Source organism: Limulus polyphemus, unplaced genomic scaffold (assembly GCF_000517525.1).
Source record: "Limulus polyphemus unplaced genomic scaffold, Limulus_polyphemus-2.1.2 Scaffold373, whole genome shotgun sequence".
Taxonomy (NCBI): Eukaryota; Metazoa; Arthropoda; class Merostomata; order Xiphosura; family Limulidae; genus Limulus; species Limulus polyphemus.
Genome location: NW_013665983.1, coordinates 435238 through 456436, shown reverse-complemented (window position 1 = coordinate 456436; position 21199 = coordinate 435238). Strand labels below are relative to the sequence as shown.

Sequence of the window (21199 nt, the reverse complement as noted above, 5' to 3'; positions counted from 1 at the left end):
TACAAAATTTTGTAAAGATACACTTAAAATATTAAAATTAGTATGTAAACTATAACGAGGTTATGGTTATGGCAGTGACCTAGCCCGTGTCGAAAGAGTTAATGATCCATCGCATTATATCCCAATTTGCGTAAAATTGGGGTTTTGCTGTATAACATTCACTTAATTTATAAATTAAATTGAAAAACTGTTGCAGTGAATAATGATTTTTAAAGATTAAAACATTGAAGATTTCTTTAAAACTTAATATGACATATGTTTTGGTGACTTTAATCAGACATTATTTCAAATAACATTTCATGTTCTGCTGTAGTTTATCATACTGCTGTTTAATCACACACACACACACACACACAGATTTAATAAATTTCCCTTTGACTCTCTCTCTCATAACCATTTTGTGCTTGTTATAGTTTTCATATTATAGTTTTTAATACAGTGTGTGTATTTTCACGATATTTGCAGATTATTGGTAAAGATTACAAGGCTTTATTACACAAAATATCAGATTTTGTTTTTAAGTAATGATTTGCTCATGCATTTTTTCTTTTCGAATGTTGACTATCCAACATGCAAAGTAATTTTGATTTTAAGATTAAAAATACTTTTTATGCATCAGAAATTGTCAAATTCCACATGCAAAATCTTTATAACCTCCTAATTATCAAACGTTTTTTTTTAGAAAAAACTTTAGATTTTGTGTTATTTTCACTATTGTATCTCTGTATTGGTTTGGTCGATTGACCAATATAAAAATTAGGAAATATATATAAATTATGCTTTTTTCATTCTAGAATGACTACAAATTATAACAAAAAACTCAAATATTTAGTCTTAATAGCTTAAATCTCATAACATTATACATTTATATATGAATCTATATCTATGTTTTATTGACCTTTCAGCTGTGTCTAATGATATTACAGAAGTTGCACTGATGTGGCACATGTGCACTTGTGTTACTGTACCCAATAGTATAAACTGACCTTTACAAAGTGACCTGTCTTCAGTTTGTTCTAGTGAACCAGCATTTTGTAAAATAGTCACATTTCGGTTATAATACATTACATATGTATATACTTTATTACTTTCTACAAATAAGTTCTTAAATTTCAGTTATTTTTCTTAAAACATAGAGCAGTAAATAGATAAATATAGAAAACAATGATTTTTTTCACTCGTTTGCCCACTTGCTGTAATTTGCTACAACAAAGATTTTTTTAGGTTTCATATATACATTTTGAAATAACCAAATATTATAAATTACTCTATCAATATTACAGAATTCCACAGTAATTTATCAGGCTTACTAACTAAATTGTATTTGAGTGAAACAATTATTGTTTTATGGACAACATTTTCACTTACCCCTTCCTTCTGAGATTCAAGACAAAGGAATAACCTTGGGAACTTCCCACCTTCTAGAGGCTGGGAAAACCATATGGGAGACATTCTGAGTTTTTGATTGGTTATTCACATATTCTAAACAGAAGTAGGTGTATGTAAGAAAGTATTTCCAAAAATCAAAGAGGTGGGTGTAGCCCACTGTATTTGGTTTGCTAAATGTAGTGATATTTCAGCAAATAGAAAAGATATGAGGTTCTTATTTTGTATTCTAGCTTGTCAATATCGGTAATTTGAGTTTATAATTCATAAGAAACTATAGACTTTGTATTTGGACATCACAAACATTTAATTTGAGCCAAAGCTGCATTCAACATATCATGTGACACACAAAAATCAATATTTAGGAATTTTATATTAATATTTACTTTTATATTAAGAAATTAACTAATGTATAATACTAAAATTTAGATTATAATCTACAATTTGATATCTAACTTATTGCCATACATTCATAAAATAGAAGATAAAAAATGTTTGAATGTAAGTCTTCAAATGTGATGACATTCTCTTTGTCTCCTGACCATAGGAAGACTCGTACCGAGAGGGTTAAGCCTAATGAAGGACATTTTCAACCTTATTAATAATTTGAAATTTTTGTACTGCAGCTTGATTGTTTGATTTGGTTTCTAACAAGAATAAAGTTTTTGGTATATACTCTGAAGTTTAATACATTTTTCCAAAATGTTTTTTTTTCTTGTTGTTTTACATTTACATATCCAAACATGAAATAACAGTATTAATCATTAGAGCCAAAAATGTACATTTCACGAAATAGTTTTTGAGCTAAACCTGTAACTTGGTTTTCAAAATTACCTTTTCTGCAATTTTTGAAAATTTTCATAATAAATAATAATAAAAAAGGATGGCAATGATAGTAAACAACAGTAGATATTACAGTTGTCTACTTGTATATCCTTATTTATTTAGCTGCTAGTGAAAACTGTTAAGTGGATGTTTCCGGAGTTTTCATTTATGTGGGTAGCTGAGGAAACGAAGCGAAACTTGCCTCTTGAATTGGATTTTCTTCATGAAGGAAGAAATGCAGAACAAGTAAAAAGAATGTTTTCACATCTTTCATGGCTGAAGGTAACTATCTGTTATTATTTGCTAGATATTCTTTGAATATTTAGATATCCAGTTATTGTTTTTTCATTTGATAAGATTTTACATAATTTCATGTAACAACTAGCTTGCATTTGGTAACGTTTTTGTGGCAATCCCATTTTTGAGCTGAAGTGTTCATTCACTTAACAATTACTACTAGTAGAGCATTTTTTAATAATTAAAATTACCTACTGTTCACAGTTTTAATTTCTTGTTAGGAAATATTACCTTGAGTGAACTTAGAGAACACTAATCATACAGCAATAAAACTTGATTTACACCTGTTGAGGATTTGTGTTCCATATCAGAATTCTGCATGTGAATTTTTATAACCATATGTTCAGAGTGAAATTTAATAGTTTTTTAAGTATTGACTGCATTATATTCAAGTGTGATCAGCATATTAAACAAAGTTTTATAATACACGTCAGATAAATACTTTTTTCATATACATTTAGGTAGATGCTGTTATAAACAAAACTTGGCCACCTTATGCAATACTAAGCAGCTGAAACTTGGAGATCATATTCATCTTTAAATTCATTATAGACCTCAGTTCTGAAACACACTTTAGTAGCTTATGCCCATTTCACTAATATGAATATTATAGTCTCTTTGGTCAATTTTTTATGTAACTAACAACTTTGGTATAATATAATTTTTTTATTATAATGGATCAAATTTTTGTTTAAAATATTCAAATAACCTCACTCATCTACTTATGTGTATGATAGTTTTTATGTTGATTTTTAATCAAAAATGGTCTGTGCTGAAAATTATGTATTAACCTTTTTTATGTGGTTTGGAATATAAATGTAATCTTTTGAAGATGCCCATGTTTCAGTCTTATAATAACATTTAAAAGCATTATCTGTTTTGTAGAAGTAGTAGGTGATAAAAGCATCTATAGCTAAATGCCTCTTATTCATAGGAAGAATACAGCATTTGTAGCATTCATGTACAACCACAGCTGTCACTCACAGATATACTTAGCTTTCATAGACTACTGTGTGTTAACACTAAAAGAAACTCAACATTAATTGCTTACTTATGTTATGCACTTCTACAGAAAGTATGGAACAGCATAGCCATAAAAAACTTCTAGTCCTATTTTTTCTGCATTTTTAAATCATATGTGTGTAATAAGTGCAAGAAGTTTTGTTTTATAGAAAAAAAAAACACTTCAGGCTTCAGGTTGAACACACTCCACTTGCAATAAATTTTTCATTTTGGCAAAAACAAAATACCGTGTTCTGTTCCATAGTGATGAAAGATATACAGTGGAGATTGTACATTTGCAAATCAAGTTCACATATTATACAGCTGTATCATTATTACTGTTATACAGTCATAGGATATGTCAACACCAGTTTTTATAAAAAGACAAATATAGCTAAAACTGCATAGGTGACAAAAATAACACAAATAAATAATAGGTTGAAAAAAATTCTGATGTACTATTTACTGTGGGATTCACTACTTTTGGTATTGAAATCCATGATTTTGCTATTGCTAATTTTATGTCAATAAACAATTTAGATAGTGACTTTTAAGAATGAAGCCAGAATCCTGATTTAAGATAATGAGAAATTTCTTTCGAATTTGTTTGTTTTTTAGTTTAATGTTTAGTATTTTGTTAAGTTTTTTGTTAAGTGATGAACGGAAAGAATGAAGTGTAACATTGACATGTTCTTGTAGATCCCTGCTGTTTATTGGGAGCTGTCATCTCCTAGAGTGTTGACTATGGAGTTTTGTGATGGAGGTCAAGTGAATGACAAGAAATTTTTAGAGAAAAAAGGCATATCATCAAAAGAGGTAAAACAGAGCTGTAATCTATATGAACTAATCTTTAATCATAAAGTAGTTGAGGAGACATTATTTTTATTATAAAGAACAACTGTCATCTTTATTTGTATTGATGCAGTAATAAATGCAATTCTGAAATTAAGTGTTATTATTCAGTGCATGTGAGCATTTAGGATCAAACTTTATGCATGAATATATACCTGCGGTGTAGCTACCTTAAGCCTTTCCATAATTCTCTGACTGGAAATCACCAACTTCTAGAAAGAAAAAAGTTTATCTCTAAGAGATACTCCAAGTTTGGAATTTTCACTTTTCCTATAAAAATTTGAAAGTGTTATTGAAGTGAAACAAATCTTTAAGTACTTTCAACTAGTTAAGCAGTAAAAATATAATGACATGATATAACAAACTTTTTTGTTGTAGATATTTTTCTTTCATTTTCACTTTACTGCTATGATGAATTAAGTATTTTTTTAAATATTAGTCATCATATACATTGTTAAATTGAAATGAAAAATAAATATTGACTAAACTGTGTAAATAAAAACTATACTTGTTTGTTTCCCTTTCCTTCATAATTATCATTATTAAGTACCAGTGATGGGCAGTATAACAAAGATTGTTCTTATATTATTACTGTCATTAATAATTATATACATTTACAACTTAGGCAAAACTAAAGGGAAGGATTGCATAACCTGAACAGTTATGCTTTCCCATACTTAAAATTGCTGGTCCTAAACTTTTTTGTTTGTATCTATTTTGTTTATTTTGCAATTATAAACAATTGTGACACTGGTTGACAAACAGTATGACTTTCAAAAGGTTAACATTAACAACAGACCAGCAATGATTTCTCTAGTTTTTCTGGGTGGCCTACAAACTCCTCTGAGCACTACTTTTTCATACACCACTTTTTTTGAGTTGGTGTCTATACTCTCAAGTTACATTTGGACATGGTATTAGTCAAATCATAGACTTATGTTTTCCACACAATACTACTAATAACTGAATAACTTGATAGTGGTCTGTTATTTTTGACGTACAGTACCTACCAGACTGCTGTGCAGATTAGAGGGAACATTGTTCACCAGCTGATTCTGCATTTAAAAGTTTATCATTATCTGTATCTAGAACAGTGCACAGAAACAATACAGTAAATTTCAAGTGATTTCTGGACATATGTGGATAAAAACGAACTTTTGTTTTTCGGAACTTCTAATGTTTGTTTGGCATTAAATGTTGGGGCTTATGATGTTCAGCAAAAGTTGAAAAAATACTGATTGTTTTTACTCAGTGAACTTCTAAACCATTTCATAGGTGGAATCCCATCTGGTTAGTTCATCAAGAATGAAATTATATTCAGACAGGCCAACATTGTTTTGGTGTTCAGTTAAAGAAGACATTTTCTTTCAAGAAACTATTTTTCTGTAATGATATATTGCTCTAGATGCAGCTAGTATTCTTACTACTGCAAGGTCTAAGTTATGCCCAAAGTATGGGGGTAATTGATTGTTGGAACATGATGATTTGACAAGCTTAATAAAAGCCTTCTTATAGTTTGATTCATTGTCAGGTATCATAAACAACAGGTGTTTATGTTCTAATCCTCACTCACTTGACTTCTCAGAGACTCCATCTGAAGTAAACTCTGCTGTTTTATCAATGCTAAGTAGTGAACATTCCATACATTGATAACACGGCTTCCAATAATTAAATACATAATGACGTGGGTGATTGTTCTTACTTATACATGAATAATAGTGATCTTGTTCAGTTTTGGTGTTATGCATCATTTCATTGCTTAGAGATGGGATTTCATGGAAATCTATAACTAGGAAGTTGGTAATTCTGATGAAGCATTTCAAGGTCTATTTTTATTGTGTGAATAATGACTTCACATATAAAATTGGCAACAGCTCTGTTGGTTTTTGTTTCATTTAAGTGTTACTTATATGCAAGAATGGTGGTAAGAGAGTTTGCTGGTGCTGAACCTACACCTTAAATGTGCTTTTGCCTCCCTGTAGCCTTTACACTCAATGAAGAGTGCTTACCGTTAAAGCTGGTTCACTTGCTAAATGCTACAGTTTCTGTACCCATGAGATATAGAGTGCAGCTACCTCAATTTTTTTTTTCTAGCCCACCTCAACTCCCTCATTAGGAAGATGCTGATGCTATCCTTGCTTGTGGGGATATTACTTTTCAAACAAATTTGGAATTCAAGTGCTTGACCTAACTGCGTCACTGTCTATCATCTCACTTTTTCTAGTTCAAGAAGTAGAGGGATATGCTTTAAGAAGTTTACACAAATTAAGAGGAATGTCTGGGGTGGAGGAAGGAATCTGCTGAATACATGATTTTTATCACAAATGTTAGGCCTAAATTTTTCTTAGTTCTGTCTGATTATTTTAAAATGAAAAACAAAAACTTAATTTGTAAAATTACTCTTCCAGCTCTACATTACAAAATGAAATATGCTAGTTGACATGAATAGTTATATGGGTTGTTAGGCTTATTTTGTGGCTTTGCAAATTATTTTTAAAGATATCTGGCTATTTGAACATGAGTTTTGTTTTTATCCACTTGGGATATTATTTTTTCTTTGTAATGTATGAGTACTAGGTCTCTACTTCAATTTTCAGTGGGTTTTTCTTTTGCTGCTTTTCTTCGTATGAGGTTTGAAGGTTTTAAACATTGAACCTCAAGATTGTTTTCATATAATTGGAAAGTATAAAAACAATATTATAGGATAATTTGAATTTATTTTGTATTTTGTTTCTAAAGAGATAGATTTAATAGTTTTGCTGTTTTGTTTCTTTTAGGTTTCTTATCGTCTTGGAGAGTTATACAGCGAGATGATATTTGTTCAGGGATACATTCATTGTGATCCTCACCCTGGCAATATTCTAGTTGCTCAGTCTCCTCAAGGAGCTGAAATCATACTTTTAGATCATGGATTATATAGTGTAAGTAGAATCTGCAACATATACTTCAACACAGTATTGAATGTCAACCTGTATATATTAGAAATGATCATATTGTGAAAGTTTTACCTTTCCATATTTTAACATTTAGAAAGTCATGTTTTCATTAAATTTACTGTTATGCTAATGTGGAACTAATCCTCTATTCTGACTGTGGTGTAATCTTTAGAATTTTGCAATCACACAATTTCACGATATGGATTTAATGATGCTTTGCTCTGTGTTTGTTATAATTTAAAAGAAAATGTTTCGTGCTAGCTTGTTTTAAAAAAAAATGTATAACAAAAATTAGTCATGAGTGAATTTGTATATGGAAGCTGTACTTTTTGTTGAAATATTTTATGAAAATTTCATCTTTATAAGGTTTTATGAATGATTTATTTATAACCTAATGTAGCATGGTTTGGTGTTATTAATGTAAAGAAAGATACAACTACCCCTTTTTAACTTCTAACTTACCAGTGGAAATGTGAATGGTCAAGTGGAAGGTTTTTGTCTGACTTTATGTTTATGGCACTATTAGAAAAATAAGTAGGAGACCCAAAGAATCCCAGCTTTACTACAATTTAATTGTGAAAGTGTTACAATAATATACATAAACATTTAGTAAATTATTAGCTATTTATTGCAGACCTTTTACATACCATGTACATACATACATGGCCATCTGTGTGGAAAGTGTTAAGATAATTTTTATTTTTTTAGACTTTGACAGATAAGTTTCGACTCCAGTACTGTAACTTATGGCTTGCCCTCTTAAATGCTGATACTAAAGGTATGCATTATTGGGGAAAGCAACTTGGGGTAGGAGACTTGTTTGGCCTGCTGGCTTGCATTGTTACTGCTCGATCCTGGAAAGCTATTACTACAGGAATTGATCGCCAACGCAAAACTGAAGCAGAGGTAAGTCTAAAAATAGATAGTCTTGGAAAATAATCCCCATCAGAAGAAAATTTTGGTTGATTATGAAAAATGTACAATAGTGTTTTCTTTAAAATACAAGTTCTCTAAAATTTCTCCTGTGATACAATTAAACTGACTGGAATATTATATATATATATATATATCATTTAGTTCCTCTGTTTGCATTGAAAATGATGTTAAGAAATATAATTTAAAAGTTTATCATTTTGAAAAAAAAATTATATTATTTATTTATTATCACTGCAACTTCGGTTTTATTTGTAAAAAGCTGTATGCTCAGGTTCTAGTTAAAGAAATTGACAATAAAAGTACATTTAGTAAAAGTACATTAAATAAAAACAATATTATTACTAATATAAAGAAGGCCATACAAAATGAAATATATATGCAATTCCTAAATTGCACAAAAATCCCATTAAATGCAAATTTATAACAAATTCTATAAACACAGTTACTAAATCTATTTCAATTGTTCTTAATAATATTCTGGATGTTGTGTATGAAAAAATAAAAACACTGTTTAAATAAGAACAACATTCCAGTTTTGGAATGCTTAAACAATTTAAATGTTTCAAATATAGCCACATTTGTTTCTACTTATGATTTTACTACTTTATACACTAAAATAGACTTGAAGGATTTGATAAAAGTATTTAACTATCTGTTTGATGATTTTATAGACACAAAAATAAATATTCCTAAGTATAAATTTACTAAAATTCAATGTAAAACATTCTTCATTTCTATGTTTATAATAGTTATATTACTTTTAATGAACAGTTATATAAACAAACTGTGGGGATTCCAATGGGAGCTAACTTTTCTTCAAATATGGCCAATCTTTATTTATTTTTTTATGAAATGCATTTATGAAACAGGTTTCAAATCCTAAATTATACAGTTATACTTTTCTTATTTAGATGATCTTATTGCTGTAAGGAGTCGGTACTTTTCACCAAGTATAATATATCCAAAAGAACTTGAAACAGATAAAAGTAATAATAATAATAATATATATGCTAATTATTTAGATTTGTATATCAAATTAGTAAATGGTAAAGCAGAACTAAACATTTGTGATAAGAGAAGAGCATTTAATTTTCCCATCCTTTGTCTTCCCACCCCTAATAGTGTGGTTCCTCATATGATGCTGAAAGGTTTTATTTCATCTCAATTAAAAATATCTTAAACTGTTTCTAATAACAGTACATTTTTTATGGATAATGTTATATTATTCATAACTAAATTAGAAAATGATGGATATAAATACTGGCAAATAAAAACGTTTTTTGCAAGTTTTTATAATAAATTTCAAAATATTTTATTACATTAATATTCAATGAGGAAAAAAACCTTTTTTGTCATTAGAGGTAGGTAGCTACCTTTAATATGTAAGTTAAATTTATTCAGTATAGCCTGGACTGGAAAGATTAACTTCAAGTAGCTGGGCTTGTCTCAGCTATCCCATGCTGTACTTGAATAATGTGACAATATAAACTATTTATGGTAAGTCTTGTAGTTCTTTTTAAATCTTTTTTTTTTTTCAGAAAAGTTTGGAGGTTGGGAGTAACATGTAGTAGAATTATTAGGGTGGTATTTATTCTACTTTAATGATTTTTTAGAATATTTATGAGTGGAGGATGGTAGGCATTGTTTAGTTGAAATATATATTTGTTGGTTGGCTTAATTTTATATTATTTCTACTTTTAACTTTATTACATCTTTTTAAGGGTAACTGCATTCCCACAACTGGCTGCAGACAGTGAAAGGTAGTAAGAGTTGAGACATTGTGGGTGTAAGCACTCAACTCTGTACCCTTATTGAATTTTCCATGACTACTGACTGGTTTCTCATCTGTTTTTTGGATTTTGTCTGATAGATGGGATATCCCCAATGCTTTTGGGTGCTAATACCACAGGCAAACTCCATTATGACTTTTGGATAATGACTGAAAAGTGCGAAAGTTTTTAAATAGAGTTTTGAATTTATATATATATATATATATATATATTCACATTTATATTTGTTTGTACTTAAGCACAAAGCTGTGCCCACCATGGGTATCAAAACCCAGTTCCTAGCATTATAAATCTGCAGACTTCCAGTGTAGCTACCAGTTTGGCCACCAATTTTTGATTTCAGTCCTTTAAGTCGCACACTCAATCCTTTTTTACTGCACTTTTTTTATGTACCTAAGATGTTTTTGATTAGATTAATAATAATCGTAAAAGCCATCTCATTAATTCATTTTCAGGAAATGTAACATAGCTGAGGTCTGTTAAAATTTATTCTGAATGAAATTAATATTTACGAAAAAAAAAAAATTGAGTCTTTTCCAATTAAACTTGTGCCATATATTTGAAAATATTTGTATTATATTCTTACTAAGTTTGCTTCACAAAGTTGAACCACCTTTGCAGTAACAATAACTGTTAAGTGCTGTCTCGCGAGAAATCAAGTATGTACTTTCATGTGTCTTTTTATATAAAGCAATGACACAGAAATTAAAGCTTAAATTTGGATTTGAGCCAGAACTAGAGGATTTTGTAAAATTAACTATAGGTAAGTAGATGGACTTGATCTAAGAAAAACAAACATGGTTTTAAATCTCCTCTTTCAGAGTAATGAAATCAGAAATTTTGCTGCAGAGTATCTACCTCAGATTGCAGCTGTACTGAATAAAGTACCGAGAGAAATGTTGCTGATTCTGAAGACTAATGATCTTCTGCGAGGAATTGAAGCATCATTAGGTAAGTAATGATCTTCACGTGATATCTGATGAAGTGGAGTACCAGAACTAGGCTTAGATTTTAACAAAATATGCTGTGTAAAAGTATTCAAGTTAATTTTCATAAAATATTAAGATTTCAAGAAAGTAAATAAAGAGATATTTATACTATAAACTTGGCCAAGAGGCAGAATTTTGAAGTTTTATATACTCTGATAAGGATTTAATAAAAAATGTAACATCTATTGAGGTTTGAGTTCGTTTTACTTCACCATATAATAACCTAAGTTAATTTAGGTATGTGAATAATGTTAATTAATTAATAAATTTTGTTGAATTCATTATTCAATATTATAATGGTGAAAAAGAAATCTTTAATATATATATATACAAACACATTTAACAGTTTATGCATTTTTTGGTTTTTACATTTTTCATGTGTTTAGCAAGTGAAATAAAGTCAAGAATTTCATACTTGCAAACCATTATATCTTTCTGTTCAGATCCAAAAAGGATTAAGTGTGTCATTAACCCTTTTACTATGGCTGGGTGGATTCCAAACCAGTCCATATCCCCCAAAGTAACCATAAAGCAGTTATACTGTAACTTTTTAAAAGGTACATGTACCTTCATGATATTTTGCAGATTACCAGTAAATGTTACAAGGCTTTTGTTTGTACACAAGATATCAGATTTTTGAATTAATGATTTGCTCAGGCATTTTTTCTTCTTGAATGTTGACTATCCAATATGCAAAGTAATTTTGATTTTAAGATTAGAAATACCTTTATGCATCAGAAAATTGTCAGATTTCACATGCAAAATCTCTATAACCTCCAGATAATTATCAAACTTTTTTTTTAGAAGAACTTTATATCTTATCTGTTGTTTTCACTATTTTATCTTTGAATGAGCTTGGTCGATTTGACCGACCTCATAACTACCATAAAAAATTAGGAAATAGATATAAATTATGCTTTTATTATTCTAGAATGACTACAAGTTATAACATGAAACCACAAATGTTTATTTTAAATAGCTTAAATCTCATAATATTATACATTTATATATGTTTAATATTTTTATTTTATTGACCTTTCAGCTGTATTTAACTAACATTACAGAAGTTGCAATTATGCGCCACACGTGCACTCATTTTTACTATATTTAATAGCATAAAACTGGCCTTTACAAAGTGCAATTGTTTTAACTTTGTCCTAGTGGACCAGTACTTCGTAGGATAAAATAACATTTCAGTTATAATACATTACATAAGTATATATATTATTACTTATTACCTTGGTTGATTCACTAAATATAATAATATCTCAGAAAATAGTAAAGGTGGGAAGTTCTTATTTTATATTCTAGCTTGTCAATATTGGTAATTTGAATTTCTAATTCATAAGAAACTATACACTTTGTACTTGGATATCACAAACATCTAATTTGAACTAAAGCTGCACACAAAAATTGATATTTATGTATCTTGTTTTAATATTTACTTTTAAATTAAGAAATTAACTAATGTATGATACTACAAGTTTAATTATAATCTACAATTTAATACCAAATTTATTGACACATTCATAACAAAGTAGTTCAATAAAATTTTATATGTAAGTACAAATGTGATGACATATCCTATGACCCTACCTGTAGCTAAAAGAGTTAAAAGGGAAATTTTGATCAATGGTATGGTAGATATTAAAGTATTCTGATGACTCAAATCCTTAGCTATTGAATATTATTTTTAACTTTATTGACTGTAAACAACATACATTAATTAGTTTACCATTATTGAAGAGAAGCCATATTTGTTAGATATAAGTAACCTCAAGCAAGAGTATTTATTAGCAAAAATAGTTACCTAGCTTGACAAAAATGGTGGTGAAACTATTTTGAAAGGCGAGGTTTAGGATCACTGATAAATCGTTGTATGTTTTTAAGATTTATAGCTACAATTTGAGTATTTTAATTGGAAAAAAGAAGTATGAAAATTTGTGATCGATGATGATCATTTAAAAAAAATTTGAATTGTAAGATGAAAAGTATTTTTTTTTTTTTTTGGGAATATCTCAACCTAAAAAATGGTAGAAATACTAAATCAAATTTTATATGAATTTGAGCCAAAACTACATGTTATTTACTAAATTTGTCCAAAGATTTTTGCAAATTGTTTTAAATATTGTTACTGTGAGAAGAGAAAGGGTTAAAGTTCTTGTTCAAAAATTAATTTTTACAACAGTTTTGGAAATGAGGTCAAATTTCAGTTCAACCTTATAATTAGTGCTTAGTTTAATCATGGTCAGAAAGCCTTTGATATCATGAACTCTGAAGATCTACAGTCAAAGTACTGATTGACATAGATGCTTGTAAACAATATTTGAGGGAACAACAGAAGGAATGGAATGATTTATTAAAGGATAAAGATTTATTCCATTTTCTGTGTTGTATACAAGCATATTGTGGTTGAACTGAAATTAATTTCATATTTTTGCTTGTCTTGTCATCCATCTGTTTACGTTTTTACCCATCCAAAAGAAAGGTGGATGGGATAATGCCTATAAAATCCTACGTCTCAGTTAATACTTCCTTGGAGCAGAGAACATAATTATATGTTAAACATATATATATTTAACTGCATGTTTGTTTCAGAAATGTTTTGTTTTTTGAGGATTTCCCACTTTCTTGTGTTTTTTCTAAAGGAACAGCAGGTGCAGCTAGTTCCTTCATCTCCATGTCGCAGTGCTGTGTTAGAGCGGTTAGTGCTCACAATATGAAGAACTGTGCAGGATGGTGGTGTCGTTTTAAAGTTCAACTTCAGCGTTCATGGGCGGAGACTAAAATCACTCTTTATCAGGGTTATCTGTGGGTTAAAAGGTTGTCTTTGCCAAGATGGGTTAAGAAATTTTTATGTATTTTATAATGTTATGTTTAAATATAATGTAATAAAAGTAACTGCAGGGCACAAGAATAATAGTATAATTGAGTATAATTGTAAAAATGAATTGCACTTATAGTAAAGTACTGATTTTACTAACGAACTTCCTATTGTATATTTTATGTTACAAATAGATATTTCAATGAAAATGTAATGCCTGTTCGTACTCTTTAAGTTTCAAGTTTTTTTATGTATTATGAATTAAAGAATCTCATTGCAGCTTTCATAAGGAGCACTTTGAAAGTTAAGGTGTGAACTTATTTTTCAACTGTACTAATATATATTACCATTTGAAAGAAAAGGCTTAATTAAGTCAATAAGATATTTATTTTTAGAAATCAGTTAAATTTCAGTGTTGTTATAGAAAACACTAAATGATTGTTAACCAAAGGTTTACTACACGTTCTTTTGTGCAGAACTGGTACATTTTTAAAATGTTTGAACTGTATGTTTTTTCAAGTTTCTTCATACAGATTTTTTTTCTTGAAAGTAAATATTCTTATGATGTTGACAGTAGTTAATTATCAGTAGACAAAGAAATTAACTGTTAGGATTTCATATATTTATACTTAAAAGCATTGTTTAATTAGGAATATGGCAGTTTTTGCTCAATGAATGTTGTAAATATTCCTTCAACTACTTATGTAAAAGTTAAATCATCTGATATTTTTCATTAAAAACCTAACAATATAAAATCATTCTGTGCTGTTATCACGTGATGCAATATAATTTGTGGAAAAATTGCATGACTAAAAACAAATTAATGACAAAGTTTTTATTTATTTAACTAATATCAATAAAATCTACTAGATATCTACATATATATATATATGTTAAATATTTCAAATATCAAATTGTAATATTTTTCACTGAGATAACATACATCTAAGACAGTTTAAGCACTAACAGGCTCACTATAATGGAAAACTAATTGTAGTGGTTTAACAAATCATGCAATTAAAAAGGGTCATGATTTGTGTTTGCAAGGTTTTTAATCATGAAAAAGGTGGCCTTAAGAACCTGTAATTCATTTCAATGTTTACTAACAAATAACATGTTAATTAAATATTGGTAGAAATAATTTCATTTTTACTTGTTAATTTCAGCCTGATATGTGATAAATGAGAATTTACTATTTAAGTTTTATGTTGATTTTTGATGCAAAATTGTCTGTACCATATGTACTAGAATGAATAAAAATCCATTTTTAGAGAGTTTGACATTTGAACTTGAATATTTTTATCACGTCAAAGAAAAATTATTAACCCAGTATATACTTTGGATTTACATCCAGCTCTCAGGACCATGCTTTTCTTTGATCACCATTATCTTGTCAATGACTTCACCACCCTTTAAAGGATATAGAAAGTCCATAACTACATGGAAAGTCTTATCAACAAACTGAATAATATACTTAAATAAAAAGCTCATTATCAACATGATTTTTTTATATAATTTTCAGTAAATACTGTTATAAATGATACAAACCTAAAAATCATCCATTCATTTAAGAATAAATATTATATCCAGACCAATTCTTGTAAGAACAAAACAGTAACACTAGTTCTCTGTTTATAGAAAATATAATTACTCTGTTTTTATCTCTAACTTGTAGAAAATATACTTAAAAGAACATTGATATTGACTTAGCTTCGTTTTAATGTTACATGTTTAAAGAAAAATCAAGTTGACAAAGTTGATGTGATATTTTAAAATGTTCTATCTATTAACACTTAAACTTGTCTTATGTATGTAAGTAGTTTGTTTTTCTAGATGTGGTATTAACTGATATGTTGAAGATAAAACAAACCTTATCATCTGACACTTGTTCTAGGGACAAATGGGTATTGTTGATGACTTGCATACGAGTATAACCGTAGTCTGCATTTCTAAAAGCACTCCAAGGGGGTGGATTAGCCACAAATGGGTCATGGCGTTCTTGACAACCCTGTGTAAAATTATAATTCAAAAATTTACAAGAGGTAATCATGTGAGAAGTACATTACCTTCTATGTATTATATAGAGCAAGCAAAGAATATTGGCACTGACTGTGACATAGTTGTCTTTAGAATCAATTGTAATTGTTCATTTAGCCTTGTAGTTGTGTTTAGTCCAAAATCTTCAATTATAAAAAAAAGACAGCATTGATGCTCTAACATGGCAATCTTGAAGAAATATTCTTGTTAAAAATAGTTACTTAGTGTTACTTTGAATAAATTCCATTTTGTGACTAATTTCTACATTTAATAGCTGATCGATGGCAACCAGAAAATTTCTATGTCACTGCTCATCAGCTGAATTTTTTTAAGTTAAGGATCAATATTAGCTCTTCAAGCAGAGTGAAATAAATCTTTTCAGCTTCTGATGAGAATATGCAAATTTTTAAACTTTGTTCGGTAAAATGATAGCTGAGAAAGAAATATCCTGATTGTTTTAAATATATGAAACTTTTTCATAGCTAATTAATTGGAGCTATTGTAATTGAATCAGAGAAAAAAAAGAGTGATATAAGCAACAAGAAATTTGAACAAGTGAACTTAGAAAAGCAATGCTGGATATTTATCTGGTCAAGAAACTAACCTTATGACAGTTTACATTATGTGTTTACAGTGTTTGACTTAGAATTATATGATAGAAGTCAACTTACAGCTGATCCAGTGATGATATGAACAGGTGCCTTGGGGTTGGTGTAAGGCTCTGCAAAGCTTCCGTTGTAAACCTGCCAATTGAAATAACATTTTAAGTTCATTTTTATAAAAATGGTTTGTTTGTACCTGGCTATGACATTTTGGTTGAAAATCATAGTGTGTCTGGTTTTGGATTTTTTTTTTTTTTTAGAAGATGAGGATGCAATGGTTTATAACTTACTGTATTCTTTGTATATCTTTTGTAGTGGTATTTATTTGCATATCAATGATTACCAAAAATTGGTATGTCATAGTAAAAAATAAAGCTTTCAGACAATTATTTAACTTTTACATATCATATAAAGTGCTTTTACATTAAACAAGGTGTTATCAGTAGGCCTTAAAATTAATTCTTGGCGAATTAATTTAAAATACCATATACCCCGAATACCAGGTGCTATTGCAATTATTATTAGTGTAAGCTAGATATGGCCTTATTTAATGGACATCTTGAAATACTGTATGCCGTTAACACACTTGTATTTAAATTATTTACAAATAGTTGATTTCCAGTCTATCTTCATTATAGCTACTCGGTGGCTCAGCGGTGAGAGCTTATAATGCTAATCGGTTTACGGTACCCGCAGCAGACAAAGAACATTGCGCTTAACAACAAGCAGTTTTATTATATTTCCTTGTCAACGGTTTTCCTTAGATAGATGAAGCTTGCCTTTGCACATTTGGTTAGTTCCACACTGATATATAAACTTCTCTTAATCCGATAAACATAACTTAATAAAATTAGTTAGTTTTATCTGGGACATAAAATGAACAGAAAAGGTGTGAAATGACTCTTTATTTTTTAAGAAACTTTTTCACGATTAGTACATTCAAGTGTAAACAGCCTGTTCACGGCGAGTTCTGAAATGTAATTAACTACGACACGTTCATTATTGTTTTATATAATACGTCATATACAATGTATGTTGTTCTTGAATTATTTCAAACATTCAATTAATAATCTTGAACAACAGTTTGGTTTATTTTGAATTTCGCGCAGAGCTACACGAGAGCTAATATAGCAGTGAAAGACTAGAGGAGAGGCAGTTAGTCACCAGCACTCACCGCCAACTCTTACCAGCGAATAGTGGGATTGACCATCACATTACAAAGCCCTCACGGCTGAAAGGGCGAGCATGTTTTGGTGGGATGAGGATTCGAACCCGCGACCCTCGGATTGCGAGGCGAGCGCCTTAACCACCTGGCCATGCCGAGTCTTGTTGTAACTTATAGAATATTGTAAATGGGTCTTTACTGTATAGAAACACCCTTAAAAGTAAATGGCTCGGTATGGAGTGACTCATCAAATAACTGGCTATGTAGCAGGTGGTTATTAGTATTTTGGTATTTTCAAAAACCTCAGTGGAATTACAATCAACGTACCAGGAGGCATGACTGCTGTGTAAAACGACTTACAAAACGGAAGTTACCAAGAATGCAACTGTTCGTATATTCTAGTTTTTGCAAACGCCTACTCGGAAGAAAGTGCTATGAAGATTCCAACATGAAGACAGATACTGCCAAGATTGATTTTACACGAGACCATATGACATCTGACGACATAATTAAAGTTCTGAAGATAAGAAGGGAATGTCAAAGACAGACACTATAAACGAAATGGCAGACCACAAATCAAAACCTTACAAGGAAATTCGAGTGTTCCTCCATGCAAAATCACCCAACGTTATTATTAAAGGATTGAGAGACAAGGATTATGTACAAAGGCTCTTTCCCTAGGAGAAATGCTCAATCATTCACATTTATTTGCATATTGTTGTTACAAGATTGCCAGTTGGGAAAATACTGACACAAAGGAAGTCTACAGTTCAAAACAACTAAATTCCTTGCTTAACAGTTCAAGTCAAAGAGGAACATACCATGTCTAAAGGAAATGCTAAAAACAATTGCAACACCATTGTCATGATAAAAAAGTTTTTAGTGTAGATATTATTGATTAATTTCTTTTTATTATTGTTTAGTTTTTGTTATAATAAAAGTTAAAATCAGACGATTGTAGGAAGTTTTGTTAATAATTCATTGATGTTGAAACTATCGAACGTCACCTGCAATATATTGTTGCGTCATCGAGATCACGTGACTATTCTCACGCCCTCTACTTTCCTGTACTATCCTGTACTTTGGCGAATGCTCTAGTATTTACTAGATATAGGGTAGCCTGGTATATAAAAGAGGGTGACAACGTGACGGTAAAATAATGTGTGTGTAGATAGTGAGTAATTGAACTGCAGTCAGAAGTATTGTTGACGTTCGTTGATATAGCGATTGTTAAAAATAAGTGTATCGTAAAGTTATATTCGGAAAGAATAAAACAATTTTATTAAGTAAGGACCTGTGTCGCTAAAGTTTCGTCGGAACGAAGTTACGGAAAGTTAATTAACAAACGGAAACGTAACAATATTGACGTCGAGAATATAGAAAGCGGGCAGACGATTAGGTAATAAAGATATAAATAGCATGAGACGAATGAGAAGCAGCAGACAGAAGCAAGCAGATAATAGCAAAATAGAATAAAGTTGTTGTGAAGTTAAGTATCGTAGAAGTGATAGGCCTAACGTTTAATATGTTAGCGTGAAACTAACAGTAGAAAAGAAGATAAGACAAATAATTTTATTCCGACAAAGCGTGGTTCTAAAGTAATTGAATCACCCTGAGTGCACTTTGACAAAAGGAACAGAAGAAAGAAGACCAAAGAATTACTGTAACTCACGCCACAACTGTAATCGAATCACACACACACAATATTAGTGGGATAGTAATAGAGAAGATAGTTCAGCTTATCAACTGAAATTCTAAAGTAATTAAATAGGCCTAAGTGGACTTTTGACAAGAAGAAAGAACTATACATAAAGTGTTTATGATATGCCTATAATATCTTTAGTGTGAAGAATTTGTTGTGCATATGTTTAACTTGTTCCGAATATATATATAATTTTGAAAACAAGTGAAGTGCGTGTTGTTCATTTATCGTTAACAAGTCACAGACGCCTACTGTAGAGGAATCCTAAGCCCAACAACAACAGTGTATATGTTTATACTGTTAAGAAATATATGTAAAAACTTTTTCATTTTGATTATTAGTAAAAAAGAAAAATTATATATTTCAAATTCTGACAACCATAGTCACAAGAGACTATGGTTCAAAGTTTTACAGAAAGTCCATTACCAGAAAAAAAAAAAAACTCGTGGTAAAAAAAAAGTTTACATATTTTTGAAGAATCATTGCTAATGAGCACACTAAAAAATTTAAAGTGGCAGATCCACCATAAAATACAACAGAATATTCAGATCTTAGAGATGTGAAAACATTAGTCTGACATGTACAGTGAGCAAGTCACTGTTGGACAAAAGGATAGTTAACTGACACCTTTATCGATGGGTTTCTTTTAACTAAAACACCAATGGAGAATGTCACAACGAACAATGTGGATACTTTTGTTTCTTCCACTCGCTTGATGAAATTCATTGAAATGTGTGGTCACACAGATTTGAATATACATTAAACAAAAAATATAGATGCGATGCACAAGGATACATAGATTTTTCCATAGCTAACACGTCGCAACTGTTTGGTTTTTATGATGGTATTCATGAAATGGAAATTGGTCCTTTATTTGAATTCAGTGCGTGGTCTTTGTAATCTGGTTATTTAAAGAATACAACGTTTTTAAGGACTCTCATCATTAAAAGAGCTGGAAGAAGATAACTGGTTGGAGTGAATGGACAATTCATGCAATATGCCATATATTTCACACTCAAAAGGGCTCTTGGAATTGCAATATTCATATCTTTCTCTATGCACATATATATTGTGTGTGTTGTACCTTTCTCTGACAACATGACAACTGTGAGAAGATGGATAATCTGGGAACTACTGAATTGTTTGTTTTTTTATATTTTTGGAGTCACTTAAGATGTAGTATTTCCAAACCTAACGAAAGAGTTATATCAGCCACGTCAAAGTATAACTCCAATCCACAGCGAAACTCTTGTCAAATGCAAATCAAATTACTTCAACTCGAAGTGACCCATGGACTTCATATGTGGTAAATATAAAAAACAAAATAAAAAACATTCAAATGTGCAAAATGGTGCTTTACCAGTAGAAATGCCAAGACTGGGACCACCTTGAATGTATAGATCAGGGGTCACCAAACTACGGCCTGCGGGCCGGATTCGGCCCACCGCTGCACTGTGCCACAAATGAGCTAAAATATAATTACTTATATGGAAATATCATAGATTGTAGATAAACTTACTATGTAGAAAAAATTAAAATAAGTGTAAGTAAAAATGTCCAAATTTGTCCAATCTGATTTTTGCATCTGACAGTAATATAAGTTTTAGGAAAATCAGTGAAATAAAAAATTCGGCGACTTTTTGCGACTTTGGATATCAGAGCGCTTTTTGTGTAAGTACCTGCAATGAGAGTTAATTCCTGCAGTCGCCTCTGCACGCAGTGTTGTAAGACGATACAATGCTTACAGGCAGTTCATACAAGTAGTGTGACGAGTGTGCGTATGGTTACACAGCTTTGTGATAGAGAAGACGTGTGCGTGTATTGTGTGTGCTTCTATGTATATTTGTGTGTTGTAC

General features: G+C 30.1%; 2 protein-coding genes across 2 annotated transcripts in view; one reads left to right on the top strand and one right to left on the bottom strand.

The window, feature by feature from the left end:
- The window catches only part of LOC106457792 (uncharacterized aarF domain-containing protein kinase 1-like), a 44284-nt gene extending 29590 nt beyond the window's left edge, over window positions 1-14694 (top strand). Inside the window, exons 6-11 of the mRNA XM_013917240.2 lie at window positions 2335-2493; window positions 4210-4326; window positions 7140-7283; window positions 8007-8204; window positions 10846-10975; window positions 13662-14694. Of these exons, the coding sequence (XP_013772694.1) occupies window positions 2335-2493; window positions 4210-4326; window positions 7140-7283; window positions 8007-8204; window positions 10846-10975; window positions 13662-13882 (969 nt within the window). The 3' untranslated portion in view covers window positions 13883-14694. The remainder of the gene's footprint in view (window positions 1-2334; window positions 2494-4209; window positions 4327-7139; window positions 7284-8006; window positions 8205-10845; window positions 10976-13661) is intronic.
- Window positions 14695-14771: 77 nt separating this feature from the next.
- LOC106457785 (acid phosphatase type 7-like) overlaps window positions 14772-21199 on the bottom strand; it is a 47572-nt gene continuing 41144 nt past the window's right edge. Inside the window, exons 10-12 of the mRNA XM_013917231.2 lie at window positions 16546-16617; window positions 15708-15845; window positions 14772-15247 (exon numbers count right to left, since the gene is read on the bottom strand). Coding sequence (XP_013772685.2) covers window positions 15182-15247; window positions 15708-15845; window positions 16546-16617 — 276 coding nt within the window. The 3' untranslated portion in view covers window positions 14772-15181. The remainder of the gene's footprint in view (window positions 15248-15707; window positions 15846-16545; window positions 16618-21199) is intronic.